This window comes from Pelophylax lessonae (assembly GCF_965119305.1).
Source record: "Pelophylax lessonae genome assembly, chromosome: 2".
Taxonomy (NCBI): Eukaryota; Metazoa; Chordata; class Amphibia; order Anura; family Ranidae; genus Pelophylax; species Pelophylax lessonae.
Window position 1 is genome coordinate 617,511,026 of NC_138769.1, and position 15,901 is coordinate 617,526,926.

The window sequence follows — 15,901 nt, forward strand, 5'->3', positions numbered from 1 at the left end:
GCACTTTCTGGCTACCGAGCTGAGAGAGTGCTGAGATGGTCCAAACACAAATTTTATTCCTGTGCTAACAGACAGAGTACAAAGCAAGCGAGAAAACTGAATTCTGCTGGACATTCTCATGACCCGACCCGTCTTCGTACAGGTAATGGGAGTATTGCATCTGACTCCTCCTTATTTGCCAACTTTCTCTCTTCTCTTTACAATAAACCACCCTCTTTCCCTTAGGAACTCACAGACCAATTTTTCAGTGATCTCCACCTTCCACCTCTCACAAACTCTTAATGCTGCAATCACTGAGGCTTCCTTCTTTCGCTTGATATCTATAAAGCGTTTTACTCACTTTCCTGGGATTACTTGCGATATGTTTTGGAACGCTGGGGTTTAGGGGAATCTATCCTTATGTGGATTTCAGCCCTTTACTCCTTCCCCTTTGCTAATGTCACCTGCGCTGGTCAGCCCACTGTGCCCTTACCAGTCTTTGGTGGGACCAGGCAGGGTTGTCCCCTTTAACCAACCTTATTCATTCTTTGGCCATTGCTCTTAGGGATAATCCCAGCGTTTACGGCATTTAATATGTGGGTGTATGCCACATAGTCAGCCTCTTTGCTGACGACGCCCTTCTGACCCTGATCTACCCTTTGATGACCATTCCCAACCTACAGAGCCTCTTTTCCCGTTTCTCTGCTTTCTCAGACCTGTGGATAAATCCTCATAAGACCACAGCTCTGAATATCGCCTTGCCATGCACCACTGTGTCTCGGCTTCAAATCTTCCCATGTCGTTGAAATTATTCCTCCCTTGACTATGTAGGTATCAAATTAACTCCTTCTTACTCCTCCCTCTTTGCCACCAATTAAAACCCTTTGTTATGATCACTTACTTCCCTAATGCAATCTTGGCGGTTCTCCTCTATTTCCTGGATAGCCGGCATTTATGCTGTCAAGATGATTGTCCTCCCTTCTATACTACTTTCACACACTCCAGGTTCACGTTCCCTCTTTCTTTCTATGCCTTCTGCAAAGCAGGATCCTTTCCTTCATCTGGGCTTACCAACGCTCCAGGGTGTCATGTTCTGCCAAGTATAGACACAAATTACCGGGAGGTCTTGGAGTACCTAATTTAGCAAAATACTACCAGGCCATTCAGATCTTCCAAACGGACTTTACTTCATGCGACTTCGGACATCCCCTTATGGGTACTCGAACTCCCTAAAGACACCCCAATTCCTCTCTCGGCCCTACTGTGGCTTCCTCATAAACGTTGGCCCTCCACCCTTATGCCCCGTACACACGTGCAGATTATCTGAAGACTTTTGTCTGTAGACTTACCAAAACCATATAATATGAGGTCAAACCTAAACACTTTCAATTTGTATGCAATCCGGCAGGCCCTTGCACTACATAGAAAAGGTAAATCTGAAGACAAAAGTCTTCAGATAATCTGCACGTGTGTACGGGGCATTAGCCCCCTTATGGACAATTTGAAACTTTGAGGTGGCCATTTCAACACACTCAAAGGATTCAAAATGGCCTGTTAAAAATTACATTAACATGTTAAAGAACAAGTTCATGTTTAGTGAACTTGTATGTTAATATATCCCCCCCACCCCTCTGAGTGCTGCCTGCCGTAACAAATCTGTACCTTTGTCCGCATACACTATGTGGCCCTTCCCAGTGCTGAATAAAGCTCACACATAGGAATGGATGGCTGTTTAAATTTGTACAGTTTGTAGTTGTTTTATGTGTGGCTGTTGGCACTCCTCGCACTGTTTTGATGATTATTGTTACTGGAGTCAAAAGGCTTTGTGCCAAAGCAATCTGTTCCAGATAATGTTTTGACACACCATGGAGACCATAACAAAGATCTTGTATCGGTTTAATGCTGATGTAGTTTGTAAATGAAAAGTATTTTGGGCTAATAGAAGACTTAACCCAAAAGAATCTACCCATAACTTTAAGTGAAGTGCCTCTCTTCTTCTTTCTTCTTTCTTCTTTCTTTCTTTCTTCTTTCTTCTTTCTTTCTTTCTTTCTTTCTTTCTTCTTCTTTCTTCTTTCTTCTTTCTTTTTTCTTTTTTCTTTTTTCTTTTTTCTTTTTTCTTCTTCTCTCTCTCGTTAAACATCAATAAAAATGAGCTCACAGTTCAATGTCCAGGAATTATTCATACCTAATATTTTTAAGTATGATCTGATTATTTATACTTAAAGGGGTTGTAAAGTCAAAAGCATTCTATGCATTAGGATAAAAAAAAAACCTTCCGTGTGCAGCAGTCCCCCTCAGCCCCCTAAACACCTGAGGTCCCACTCTGTCCCGCGATGTCCAGGAGTGTCTCAGCCATCCGAGATTCTCCCTCTTGATTGGCTGAGAAGCAGCAGCTGTGCCATTGGCTTCCGCTGATGTCAATCAAAGTCAGCTAGCCAATCAGGAGAGAGAGGGGACGGGCTCTTATGTCTGAATGGACACAGGGAACTGTGACTCGGCTTGGGTGTCCCGATAGCAAGTTGCTTGCTGTTGGGGCACTGAACAGGAGGGAGGGGCAAGGATCAAAGTAGACGAGCCAAGGAAGAGAAGGATCTGGGCTGCTCTCTGCAAAACCAACTGCACAGAGCAGGTAAGTATAACATGTTCATTATTGTTATAAGAAAAAAATTTGACTTTACAACCACTTAATTATTTTTATGAGTCTCTCACTTTTAAAGGAAAAATGCAAAGTTTGTTCTAAGTACATTGACCGATTTTCTTTTCTTAGTTCTAGAATGGGTGTAGGCATCTTTTCAGACTGTGTTTTCTTCCTCAAAGTCAACTCTTTACCATCCAAAGAAAAGACAAAGCTCAAGACCAGCATAACTTCCAATGGAGGAGCGATTTGCATTGTTATCAATGAAAAGGTATGTGTAGCAACTGACTATGTTGACAGCATTTGTTATGTATTGGTGACTTACTGCCTTTGGCCACATGTATAACAACTGTGCTAGGAGTGCTCCTGTGTTCATGTCCTCCTGTGGACAACACTGGCCCTTGTTTAAAAATGCTGTCTCTTTGCCCCAATTGCAGAATTATATTAGCATTTAAAGGGTTTGTCTTTTTTAAAAGTTTTTTTTTTTTCAACAATAGGTTGAATCTAATGAGTTGTGTCATCCATTGGCTTTATATGTTTCTCTACAGTGAGCTCCAGGGGTGAGATTTCCTTACTGCAGTTTCCAACTCCATTTCAAGCACTGCTGCCTCCATACCTTGATGAGGCAGCGCACTGCAAGAGGAAGGCTAAAAGGGCATGGCCGGGCTCATTGTGAATAATGCAGTACACTGTTTTTTTTGTTTTTTTTTACACCAAAAACCTTTAGTACAAAGAAAAAGTGAGAAAAAGTACCCTGCATGCTTTTTTTTTTTTTTTTTACCCTAACTTAACTCTAGGACTGGCGCTAACACTTAACCTGCCCATCATACAGATCTTTAAAGCAAGCCTGCATTTTATTCTATGCTGATTAAAGAGACCCATTTGGTTTCAGGCCTCCTCCCCAGCAGTAAATAGTCTTCTTTCCTTAGCACCTCTGCCACTCTGTTGAGCCTTTAGAAGTGAGAATTGGAAGCTCCGTGGAAGCTTTTAGTTGCTGTAGATGGAGTTTACACAGGGCTTTAGACTCTTTTTCAACTTTCTGCACTAAAAGCAGAACTAAACTGCAAAAAAACCCAAAAAACAATTGGAGCTAAAAAAATCAGGAGTTCTTGTCATAGTGTGTGAGTCTGCTGAGCACATTATGCACCTTTACCTTGCAAAGTGCCCCTCCTTGAGATGCAATGTCATAGGTGCCAACAGTCCTGATTTTCCCGGGACACTCACAAATTTCAGACCCATGTCCCGGTCTGTCCGTGTCCCGGGAAAAATCATGGGAAATTGGCTTTGTCCCGATGTTCTCTGGGCAACCTGTCAGGTTGCCGTGATAGCCGTGAAGTTTCCGGCTGTGAAAATATAGCCGCAGCATCTCCCTCCAGCTAGCAGGTCACTTCCTTGTGTACAGTGTTGAAGGGAGGGGCCTCTGACCAGAGCAGCTAATCGGCTTCTCTCTTCAGTGTCCAAACAAAGCAATTAACTTGTACACTGAAGCCGATTAGCTGCCCAGGTTGGAGGCCCCTCCTGTCTCCACTGTACACATGGTAGACATCTGCTAGCCGGAGGGATATCCTGCACAGGCACCACAGAGCTGCTGCCTGCCCCCCCCCCTCAATTCTGAGCTAACAGCCAGATGCAGGGGGGGGATGCTGCCAGCACCACAGTTGCAGGTCAGTGGCCATTGGGTGCTCTGATAGACGTTTTGTGTGTTGGGGGGCGGGGGTACAGAGCTGGGTTGGAGGTGCACATCAAGTCCTATACCATGTCCACACCCTCTCTGATCATCTCCAGTACAATGCCAGCACCGTCTCTGACCATCTCTTGTACCATGTCGGCACCCTCTCTGACCGCCTCCTGTACCATGTCCACACCCTTTTTGACCATCTCCTGCATCATGTCCTCACATTCTGACCATCTCCTGTATCTGTTTGATGGAATCTGCCTGGGGGTGGGGGGGGGGGGTGGTGTTTGGAGTATCTTTTTCTGCTGATTGTTAAACTTTTTGGCATACACTTATGGCACTTTTCCACTGCAAGTACCGGCTCAACTTCACTCGGCACTGCTTGGCCCAGCTCGGCTCAGTTTGCTTTTCCACTGCGTGGTACTAGTCATCATCTTTCAGCGCTGTATAGGCTCTACTCGGCTCCGTTTGCTTTTCCACTGTTGTAGTACTTAGTAGTAAGTAGGTGGGATTACAACGATTCTCTGACCAATCAGTGGCTAGTAGTGACAAACAATCAATGCTGCATGCAAAGGATTGTGGGATATGGTATCGGTACGATATGGACGCCGTACCATGTAGTGGAAAAGCGCCGTTGTACCAAACCGTACAGAACCTTTCTAACCTGTACCATGCAGTGGAAAAGCACCAAACCGATCCGTACCATTCAGTGGAAAAGCGCCAATATTGGTATTATGGTGTAGGATCTTGGCCTGCTGTCCCTCCATCCCTTTATCTTTCCTTACTTCTCTCCTAGCTCTTTTCTCTCTCTTTCTGTCTTTCTCTCTTTCTGTCTTTCTCTCTTTCTGTCTTTCTCTCTTTCTGTCTTTCTCTCTTTCTTCTCCCTCCATCCCTCTTTCACCTCAGACTCTATTTAACCACACCCCTTTAAACCACGCCCACTTTTAACGCATAGTTTTTAAATCATGCCTATTTTTCGCCACGGAGCGCTGCATTACTCCTCTCCATCTCAGCCACACCCACACATGAATGTCCCACCCCTAAATAAAATAATACTCCGCCCACAGACAAAAATTGGCCCTATACATTTTTTGAGAATGTTGGAAACTATGCAATGTCTATGCCGCCCCCCCTTGTTGAGGCTTCCATCTTCTCCTGGTCTTCTTTTGTCTGGAATTATTAATAATTGCAATTTTTCACTTTTCTGTATGTTGTGTGAGTGTGTGGTATAAAAATCTGGTTGTGATGTATAAAGGGAAAATTTTTAATTAAATTAAAATGAGGGGCTTTTTAAATGATAAATTATTAATAAAAGGGCGGTGCCTGAATTATAAAAAAAAAAATAGCCGTTTATGACAAATAATAAATAACTTAATAAATAATATGAATTTAGTTCTGACACTAAATAGTATACCAGTTCTTTAAGCTATGGTGATTTCTTACCAAATATACAAATATCTCCCAATTGGATTAATAAATATAATTTATTAAAATTACAAGTTCATTTATATATCTATATACAAAACTAAAATTACTTGTGATTTATAATTCAAACACACAATCGAGGAAATCCACACAATTGAAATATAATTACTTTTTAAAGGCAAATATAGAAACCAATAAAACCTTAAATTATGATGTGCTATGACAAGAAAATAAAATAAATAACACTCTTGAGACAGTTTCTCACTTTTTGCGGCCATAGAAAAGCACGAGACGTATCTCAAAAGGATAAAACACTACTAAACTAGTTCTAAAGACAATATACTTTACTGAATTAGCAGGAACAATTAACAAAGAACTGGTTTATTTACCGACAATAGCAAGAGATTTTCAACAGAGATCTGCATACGATTGCACCATATACCATACAATTTCTGAATACAAAATAGGTGAATACTTGGAAAAATGTTAGCAAATTATAGCAACCTATACACATTAAATAATAACTTTATAAAACACAAGTGAAGAGCTAGGAGCAAAATATTAAAAGTTTGTAGCAATTCTTTTGCCTATACCTCATCAGAAAAATTGTTCAAGGTATTATGGCATGAGATGGTGGTTTGACTCAGGCAGCGATATCAGCAGTAGTCCGAGAGCAGCAGCCTTCTCAGTGTGATCAAGGAAGTGTCAAAGAAAGTGTCTTTCTTTAAAAGTGTCCTCATTTGTATTTTGTCTGTATTCTCGACTCCTCCTCAACTAATATTTACTGTAACCTGATTGATTGATTGGTTAAAAAGTGGGTGGTAACTGGTCATTTTTCTCCTGACCACTAGGTGTCAGTTCAGCCATAGAATTGAGATTCGGGCTGTCCTGTACATCTGATACAGAATTTTAATTTTGTCTTAAAGGGGTTGTAAAGTCAGAAGGTTTTTTTTATCTTAATTCATTCTATGCATTAAGATAAAAAGCCTTCTGTGTGCAGCAGCCCCACTCAGCCCCCCCCCCCCCAATGCTTTCCTGAACCCCCTTTCGATATAGCGAAGTCCACAACGGTCTCAGCCGTCCGAGACTCCCCTCCTCATTGGCTAAGACACAGCAGCAGCACCATTGGCTCCCACTGCTGTCACTCAAAGTCCTTTAGACAATGACGAGTGAGATGGGGCCCGGCCCAACTGCAGCTCTGGTTAATGAATTCTCTCTCCAACCCAGACTTCTGTCCCTTGACTTAAATGTTTCACGTAAAGGTTTCATGCACACTGCTGCTTGAAAAAAGCTGCTTTTACAGCCATTGAGCTTTTATTTCAACTTGAAGAAGCTTGTACTTTTTTTGGGTTCTTTTGCATGTTTTTTATTGAGCTCCTTTGAGCTTCTTTGAGCTCTTTTGAGCATAAGCGTTTTGTTTGTTTTTTCACACACCCTCCCCTCAGCTCATTTTTCCTATTTTTTGTGTATGCTTTTGAGCTTCTTTGAGCTTTTTTCATGCTCTTTTTCACTTTCTCGCTTTTTTGGGCACTTGGGCGTCTTTTCTGTTCAAAAGCTCCTCTCAAAAAACGTGAGTTTGGGGTTTTTGCTGCCTGTAAGAGCATATCCCTGTAAACTCCTGAAAAAGCCAAAGTGTGCATGAACACATTGGCTAACATGGAGGGGAGTTTCCAGGTAGAAAAGAATGAGCGCAAAAATGCTCAAAAGCCTGTAAGAGCAGCTTCTTTTGAGCTGCAGTGTGCATGAGCCCTAATTCAGTTATTGTAAAAATAATAGTTCATCATTTTTTATAATTTTATATAGAAATGCCCTGATATGTAGTAAAAGGAAATTTTACAAGTGAAGTTATACTATGATCAAATTTTACTGTCTATTTCTGTTTGGTTTATACGTGAATTTCATTTTGATCAGAGTTCTTTGTCTTCTAGTGTACACATGTTGTTGCAGTAAGTGATGCAACTCTGAATAGTTCCCAGCAGAAGAATATTCAGAAGTATTGTATACCAGTAGTGAAGCCTGATTTCATTTGGAGATCGATCCAGGAGAATCGACTTGTTGAGGTGGGATTGTGTGATAATAGAGCTTTAGAAGTGAAGCAGGACCAAGTCAAAGGTACATATTTATAAATGCTGGAATGGTATGCCTAGATAAAATACCAAATTATTTCATGAATTTCTTAGTGAAAACTTGTTGTTTTTTTTTGTTTTTTTTTTATACTTTCCATAAAATCTTTTTTTTGTTTTTTTTTAAGTGAATTGAGGGACACAGTAAGTCTTAAATCATTGAGGTATACTGCCAACTACAGGATGATTGGACACAACACTGGCAAGCAATACAACTAGGCTAGCCCAGGGTACAACTACTAGCATGCCTCAGTTTTGTAGCAAAGCAGTACAGATAACAGTACAGTACAGTACAAACAACTGCTTACAAGCCAAGGAAAAAACAGGAATTAGGGGATTGCCTGCAGGTCAAAGAGCCACCTGAAGGACCATACATCCGAAGCTGGCATCAGATAAGACAGGATCGTCCACCCTGCAGAAGTAGAACTAAGGGAACGCGTGAATAGAAATGAATAAATGCAAAGGCCTAGTGCATCGCTTCCTCACCACCTGTCAGTAGCCTCTGAAGTTCGATCCAAAAGCGCATCGGACTTCAGAGCCAAGGGAGATTCAGATCGGGCTTCAGAGCCAAGGGAGATTAAGACGCATGTCTAAATCTACCCTAAGTCTTGGTTCACACTAGCGTGGCTTCAAAGTCGCCCGACTTTGAAGCCGCACCACACAGTGCAACTACATCGCGGCTTGTAAACAACTTCTTTTAAGAGAAGTCAATGCAAGTCGCCTCCAAGTAGTGCAGGAACCTTTTTCTAAGTCGGAGCGGCTTGAATCGCTCCAATTAGAACGGTTCCATTGCACTGAATGGGGCGCGACTTGTCAGCGGACTAAGTCATCTGACAGGTTACCCCAGTGTGAACCCAGCCTTAATCTGTTGTTTCTGTTTCATTTATTGATGGACACAGCTCCATATATTCTTGAGCGATGGGTTTATGCTGCTCTCCATAGGAGTAGGACGCTAGGCGGAAAAAAATTTAACCACGCCTATAGGGCAGTCTCGGGGGTATACTCCCACTTCCTGCTATAGGACTTTAGGTTTTTTTTTTTTTCTGCCTATTCAGGAGTAAGGACCTAGTTTCTTGCTGGGATCTCTGGTCCTAGCATTTTTTTTTCCTCTTTAAACTATTTTTTTTCTTTTTATTATTTTCTGTTCCTGTGAGAAATCTTTTCCTGTGAGAACTACAATCAACTGCTGGACTGGGCGACGGACTGGATAGCCTAGATCCTTACGGTCTTCCCAGTCTGGCCAGCGGGCATGACCCGACCTTAGCTCCACTCTGGGTTGGCCGTGACATATGCCCACTGGATGGGGGCTGGCGACGAGTTAAACGTCTTGCGAGGACTCATAGCCCTGGTCATGATCCTAGTCATAACCTGAGTCACAGCGTACCTCTGGCCCACAGCACCCCCATGCCAAGATGGTGGGTGGTCTGTCTGGAGTGGTGCCTGCCTGGTGCCATGGTGCGGTCAGTAGTGGCCCCTTGGGGTGGACGTGGGCACCTCCCTGGATTGGTCGCTCCCCCCCTCAATATTGGGGTCCCTCTGCGGACCACACCCCCATTCACCCATAACTTTTTTTTTTTTTTTTTACAGCAATTTTACACTTTTTGCTGTCAGTTCTAGGTTAACCCATGGAGTCCCTGGAGCACGTGTCACCACCTGACCCCCCTCTCTGAGGCTGCGGGGTCTGCTATGACGGCGATCCTGCAGTCCCTGGTGTCTAAGGTAGATTTGGCTCTCCAAAATAGGATGCGTAAAAAGCCTCCTCCGCCTTCACCTGCATCCTCTGCCTCTTCAGATTCAAAGGTGGGTTTGGCCGCCGCGGTTGTGAGTCCGCCTACTCTGTCTTCATTCACGCACCCTGAGTGTTCTGATAGTGAGGATGATTCCTCTTCCACTACAGTCCTGCATAAAAAGGCGCTGGTGGATGCATTGATTGTATCAGTACGGGAAACTTTAAAATTTGAGGATGCAGCTACTACTGCGTCGGTGGACGCAGCTACTCTTGCGTCGGTGCAATTTGGTACCCGCAGAACCTCCAAGGCGGCAAAGGTATTCCCCTTTTCCGCCTATTTCAACAACATTGTTGCAAGTCAGTGGGGTTCCTCCAAACACACTGTCGGGGTCCATAAGCGCTTTGCTAGAAGGCGCTGAATATCTCATCACATTGTGAGTGTATTTTCTTTATTAATAAATGATTGTGTAAGACCATCTACACTATTGTGGCCCAATTTTTCTTGCATATACTTGCTGGAATCTAATTTTTGGACGAGGTGGCTGGTGGTCTACTTGCTGGATACTGCGGATCCCTATATCTGACAGGACCTGGCTAGGAGAGGAGAGGAGTTTGCATTTGAGTTGGCTTCTGTGAAATCTGGAGTGTGTATAATGCGACTAAACCTTTTCCATCTGGTAAGCGCATAGCCTTAGCATGCATCACTGTGGCTGATTGAGTGATCTTTGGTGGTGGACATATCAACTCTATATCTGCACTCTGGAATTCTTCAGTTTTGGACTTTTCTATTTGTCCCTTTGGGCATTATTTGCGTTATTTGCCTCAAGCATTTGTATGATCTTATGAACATTTGGAATATTGTTCTTATCTCAATTTATTATTTCCCAGCGCAGCTTGTTATTTTTATTTCTTCTTATAGTGTTTCCCACTACAGCTGCTGCTCAAATTTGCTATAGCTCAGCGCGGTTATTTTTATATCTTGTGCTTTGCTAGAAGGTATCCGTTTTAAGAGTCCCTGCTAAAGAAACTGACAGTACCACCCGTGGTGGACTCTGTTTTCCAGGTTGAATAAAGCCACCCTCCTTCCGGTGGAGGACTCTCCGTCCTTTAAGGACCCCTTTGACAAGAGAGCTGAATATCTGGTACGATACCTTTTCACCATGGGCGGTTCCATTCTGTGGCCAGTGTTTGCCATAACCTTGGTTTCACAGACATTAACGGAATGGGCTAAGCTCCTGCGCCAGGATTTGGAAGGGGGACAACCTCCTCCTGACCTGACGGACCAGTTGGTCCAGGGGTTCGGGTATATCTGTGATGCCTCTCTGGATGCGGCCCCCTTAGCCTTTAGGGTGTCCGTGATGGCGGTGACTCTGCGCCACATGATATGGCTGAAATACTGGTCTGCGGACCAGGCTTCCAAGAAGGTAGTGACTGATCTCCTTTTTGTAGGAGACAGCTTGTTCGGTGCTTCCATGGAGGAGATCATTAAGGGTCTTACAGGAGATAAGAGTACTCTGCTTCTGCAGTCTGCCAGGAGTAAAGAGACTCGTTGGAAGCGTGGTTCTTTCTTCTCGACTCAAAATCGGTCGTTTCGTCCTTTGGGATCTAAGGACCAGGGATCAAATTCACCCGTATCCCAGCAGCGGATTCCAAGAGGCCCGGGCCAGGTAAGTCAACAGCGGGCCCCTCTGGGACCGCAGACGAGCTTGCTTCTGCCTGAAGGGGCACCCTCCCCTGTACTTGGGATGGGGGGACGTCTTCGCTTCTTTCCGGATCCGTGGACCTCCTGGATTCAAGACAAATGGGTCCAAAGGTTGATTCGGTCTGGGTACAAGATTGAGTTTCGGTCCGTGCCTCCGGCAAGGTTCTTTCCTTCCAATCTGCGTTTGTACCTAGATCATCTACAAGGTCTTCTTAGGGTGGTACAAGATCTGCTTTCACAGGGGGTCATTTTACCGGTTTCGGAATCGGAGCGCTTTCAGGGGTTTTATTCAAACCTGTTTACTCTTCCCAGGAAGGAAGGCAAGGTCCGTCCCATCCTGGATCTCAAGGCTTTGAACTGCTTTGTGCAGGTTCATAAATTTCAAATGGAATCAATTCGCACAGTGGTGGCACCTCTTCATTAAAGGGATTTCCTGGCCTCTATCGATATCAAGGACGCTTACCTTCATATCCCAATATATGTCGGGCATCAGCGTTTCCTTCGCTTTGCTGTGGGCGAGGAGCACTATCAATTTGTGACATTACCCTTTGGTCTCTCCTCGGCTCCTCAGGTGTTTACAAAAGTGTTGGCTTTACTCAGGCAGAAGGGGATTGCGGTGCTGGGGTACCTGGACGATTTCCTTCTGCAAACAGAGTCTCCAAATGCCCTGAAAGACAATCTGGACATTTCAGTGCGAACTTTGCAAGAGTTCGGATGGAAACTGAATTTCCAAAAATCTGTTCAGGTTCTGTTTACAAAACTGGACTATCTGGGCCTGACCCTGGACACGACCTTAGCCCTGTTGTTTCTTCCGTAGGTGAAACTCAAGAAGTTGCAGGATGCAACGCGGCTTCTGTTGTCCAAACGGCGATCACCCCTCAGGACGTGCATGCAAGTGCTGGGCCTGATGGTCTCCACCTTTTTGAGGCGGTTCCATACCAGGTCTCTACAGAAGGAGATCGTTGTCAAATGGAATAAGAATCCACAGCCTCTAGACAATCTGATCCCGTTGAGCCGGAGTACGAGGGGATCCCTAATCTGGTGGCTCCGCTCTCTGGCGATTCAACAGGGAAAATCCTTTCTCCCCCTGTACTAGACGGTGGTCACAATGGATGCCAGCCTTTCCGAATGGGGAGATGTCTTGGGTACGGATCCAGCTCAGTGAGTTTGGACTTGGGAGGAGTCCAGTCTCTCGATCAATATCCTGGAAATGCAGGCCATCAGACTTTGCCTAATTCAGTGAAGGGATTATCTGCAGGGGTGCCCTGTGAGGATTCAATCGAAAAATGCCATGGCTGTGGTATATGTCAGTCATCAAGGGGGCACCAAAAGTGCCTTAGCGGCCTGGTAGCCTTCATTCTAAGATGGGCAGAACGCCTTGTTCCAGCCATCCCTGCCGTGAATATTCCAGGGGTGGGAAATTGGCAGGTGGATTACCTCAGTCAGCAGAAGTTGGATCAAGGAGAATGGTGTCTGCACCAGGAGGTGTTTCATCAACTGTGGTCAGGTGGGGGACTCCCAGTGTGAACCCGTTGGCCTCTCATCTCAACAGGAAGGTGCAGAGGTTCATAGTAATGTCTCAGGATGCTCTGGCCGACACCACGGATGCTCTGGTAGCCAATATCGTCTAATGTAAGCATTTCCGCTGCTGACTCTTCTGCCGAGACTTCTGCATAGGATTGAGGCAGAAGGGATTCTGGTCATCCTAGTGGCACCGGACTGGCCTTGCAGGTCCTTGTATGCAGACCTAGTACGGCTGGTCACCGATGTCCTTTGGAGACTCCCTCTCAGAGAAGATCTGTTAACTCAAGGACCGATCTTCCATCCTGCTTTACAGTCGCTGGCTTTGACGGCCTGGCTATTGAAAGCCAGGTGTTGAAGAATAGAGGGGTGTCTGAATCAGTGATTGCTACGTTGTTAACCACTTTACCACCGGAGGATTTTGCTGTCTTACGTCCAGGCCACTGCGATTCGGCACTGTGCGAATTTAACTGACAATTGCGCGGTCATGCAATGCCGTACCCAAACGAAATTTACGTCCTTTTTTTTCCCACAAACAGAACTTTCTTTTGGTGGTATTTGATCACCTGTGCGATTTTTACTTTTTGCGCTATAAACAAAAAAAGAGCGACAATTTTGAAAAAATAACAATATTTTTCACATTTTTTTTTATATGAAATTCCCCCCCCAAAAAAATGTAAAAATCTATTTTTTTTTATCATTTTAGGCCAATTTGTTTAAGCGTATTTTGATTGGTTTGCAGACAGATCGGACCCTTGACTGACATTTTTGACACTTTTGGGGGTACGAGTGACATTACTACAGTAATCAGTGCTATACATAGGCACTGTTACTGTAAAAATGACACTGGCAGGGAAGGGGTTAATTTTTATTGGTGATCAAGGGGTTAATGTATGCCTGGTGCTTACTAACGTGTGTGGGGGGAGGTGACTGAGTGACACAGGGACAGATCGCAGGTTCAGCTATGCTGAACCCTGCAATCTGACCCTGTCTGTCAAGTCCACACTCGACTCCCCGATGATCAGGGAAGAGTGGCGGTGATCACCGCCGCTCCTCCCCTGGCCCGACTCCCGCTGTAACTGAATACAGCGGGAGCGAACCTCCGGTGGCGTGCGCGTGCCGCCCACAAGGGGAGGAGTCCAGCGACGTAGGTCTACGTCACTGGACGATAACTAACCACTTTGCCGCAGTACAGTCAACGTGACTGGTCAGCAAGTGGTTAAAAGCTAGAACATCGACTTCTAGGAAGATTTATCAATGAGTCTAGAGGGCGTACATTACTTGGTGTGAGTATCGGGGGGGGGGGGGTTTCCCCCTCCTTCTCTGTGTCTCGTGGCTTGGAGTTTCAAAGCAGTGTATATCAGCGTTTGGCCTTGGGTATCATCAAAGACCAGATATCGGCCCTGGCGATTATTTTCTTTTAACGCCAATTGGGCACAAATTCCTTGGTTCAAACCTTTGCTCAGGAGGTCTGCCACCTGGCTCCCCCTGTGGGGTCTCTGTTGCCTCCATGGGACCTCAATTTGGTGCTGTCTGTTCTTCAGAAAATATTTGTGAGATTCCTCAGCTCACTTTGACAGAGAAGGTAGCTTTCTTGGTGGCTATTACTTCTGTGTGCAGAGTGTTGGAGTTAGCTGCATTTTCCTGTCGTACACCTTACCTGGTGGTTCAGAGACAAGGTGGTGCTTCGTACCTGTCAGTCGTTCCTTCCTTAAGTCGTCTCTAGTTTCCATTTAAATGAAGACATTGTGTTGCCTACTCTGTGTCTTAAGCATCCTAGGTTTTGTTCCTCTTTTAGGGCGTCCTCCACCTGCTGCCTCCTCCGCTTTCCCGCCACCGCAACTTTTTTCATAAGAACACCTCTCAGGTATGTCTTATGGGCATTCCATAGTATGAATGGATCAATTGCAGGAGTATCATTAACACCAAGAAATTCCTGGAGTGAGTTGTTGATGGCTTTAGAGAATTCACATAAGGAAAACGTCATTTCGCCATCTATTGGCATGTATGTCAATGCAGTCATCCCCAATCACAATAGAGATCAGAACATGATCAGAGCTTGATCAGACCACGTAATAGAACTCAGATGCAAATACCTTCTGCAGCATAAATGTATCTGTTAGGAACATATCTATCCTAGAATACGAAAGGTGAACATGAGAAAAGTAAGAAGTCTTTTTCTGTCGACTGTTGGCAGCGCCAAATGTCAAATAGGTTGATTGCATGAAGTGGGACAAGGTCGTTCTGAAAGTTTGTTTTCGGAGTTGGAGACACATAAATTTTGATCTGAAATTGCATTAAAGTCCCCATATAGGATCGCAAATACCTTGACTAGAGATTTGGCTCTTTAACATCCTTTGTTGATGAAGGAGATTTGTTTGGTGTTTGGAAAGTAAACTTTTATTAACGTGAGTGGTACGTTGTTTATTTCACACGATAAGATAATGAACCTGCCCCTTTCATCACATAAAGTTGAGACATGTTTGAGGAGCCTCAGTTTTTAATCAAGATGGCAACTCCATGTTTTTTGGTGGGACCATTTACGAAAAACTGATGATTAAAATGTCTGTGGGAAAGCTTTGGAGAAGTGTTGTCTCTGAAGTGAGTCTCCTGTAAAGACAGTACATCACAATGAAGATTTTGTGCTTACCTCCAGAGCATGCGTATTTTTTTGGGCTATTAAGCCCGTTAACATTGATGGAAGAACCTTTCAAGGGCATGGTCAAGACCACTGATCTATGCAAAGGTAAAAGCAAGTAGCGCAATTAAAGAAAGGGTCTTACTCTCTCGTGGACGGCCGGTTGTAGAATCGGTGCAAAAAAAAAGGACAGGGCTTCAGGTGCCAACATCTTGGAGAGTAGTGTATTCAACCCAGGAACCCTGAAGAGGGGTGGTAATAAATTCTTCGTGGAGGAGTAGGTCACTTATGTGGGACGAGAGGAACTGGTGGAGAAAGAGAGGTTAGGCAAAACAAGAGGCTAAAAGAAACTAAAAGGGTCAGGACAGCACTAATGGTATAGTGGTTGGAGGTTTTCAGGTTGAGTTCAGATATATCTTCAATAAAAACAGGCGGTTTCTCAACGAAACCAGAGTGGTAGAACCTTACCGCGTA

General features: G+C 44.4%; 1 protein-coding gene across 1 annotated transcript in view; it reads left to right on the forward strand.

Annotated features, from left to right (window-relative positions):
• The first annotated feature begins 2,750 nt into the window (after positions 1 to 2,750).
• The window catches only part of PARP4 (poly(ADP-ribose) polymerase family member 4), a 351,198-nt gene continuing 338,047 nt past the window's right edge, over positions 2,751 to 15,901 (forward strand). The window contains exons 1-2 of the mRNA XM_082247633.1: positions 2,751 to 2,885; positions 7,643 to 7,826. Of these exons, the coding sequence (XP_082103759.1) occupies positions 2,754 to 2,885; positions 7,643 to 7,826 (316 nt within the window). The 5' untranslated portion in view covers positions 2,751 to 2,753. The remainder of the gene's footprint in view (positions 2,886 to 7,642; positions 7,827 to 15,901) is intronic.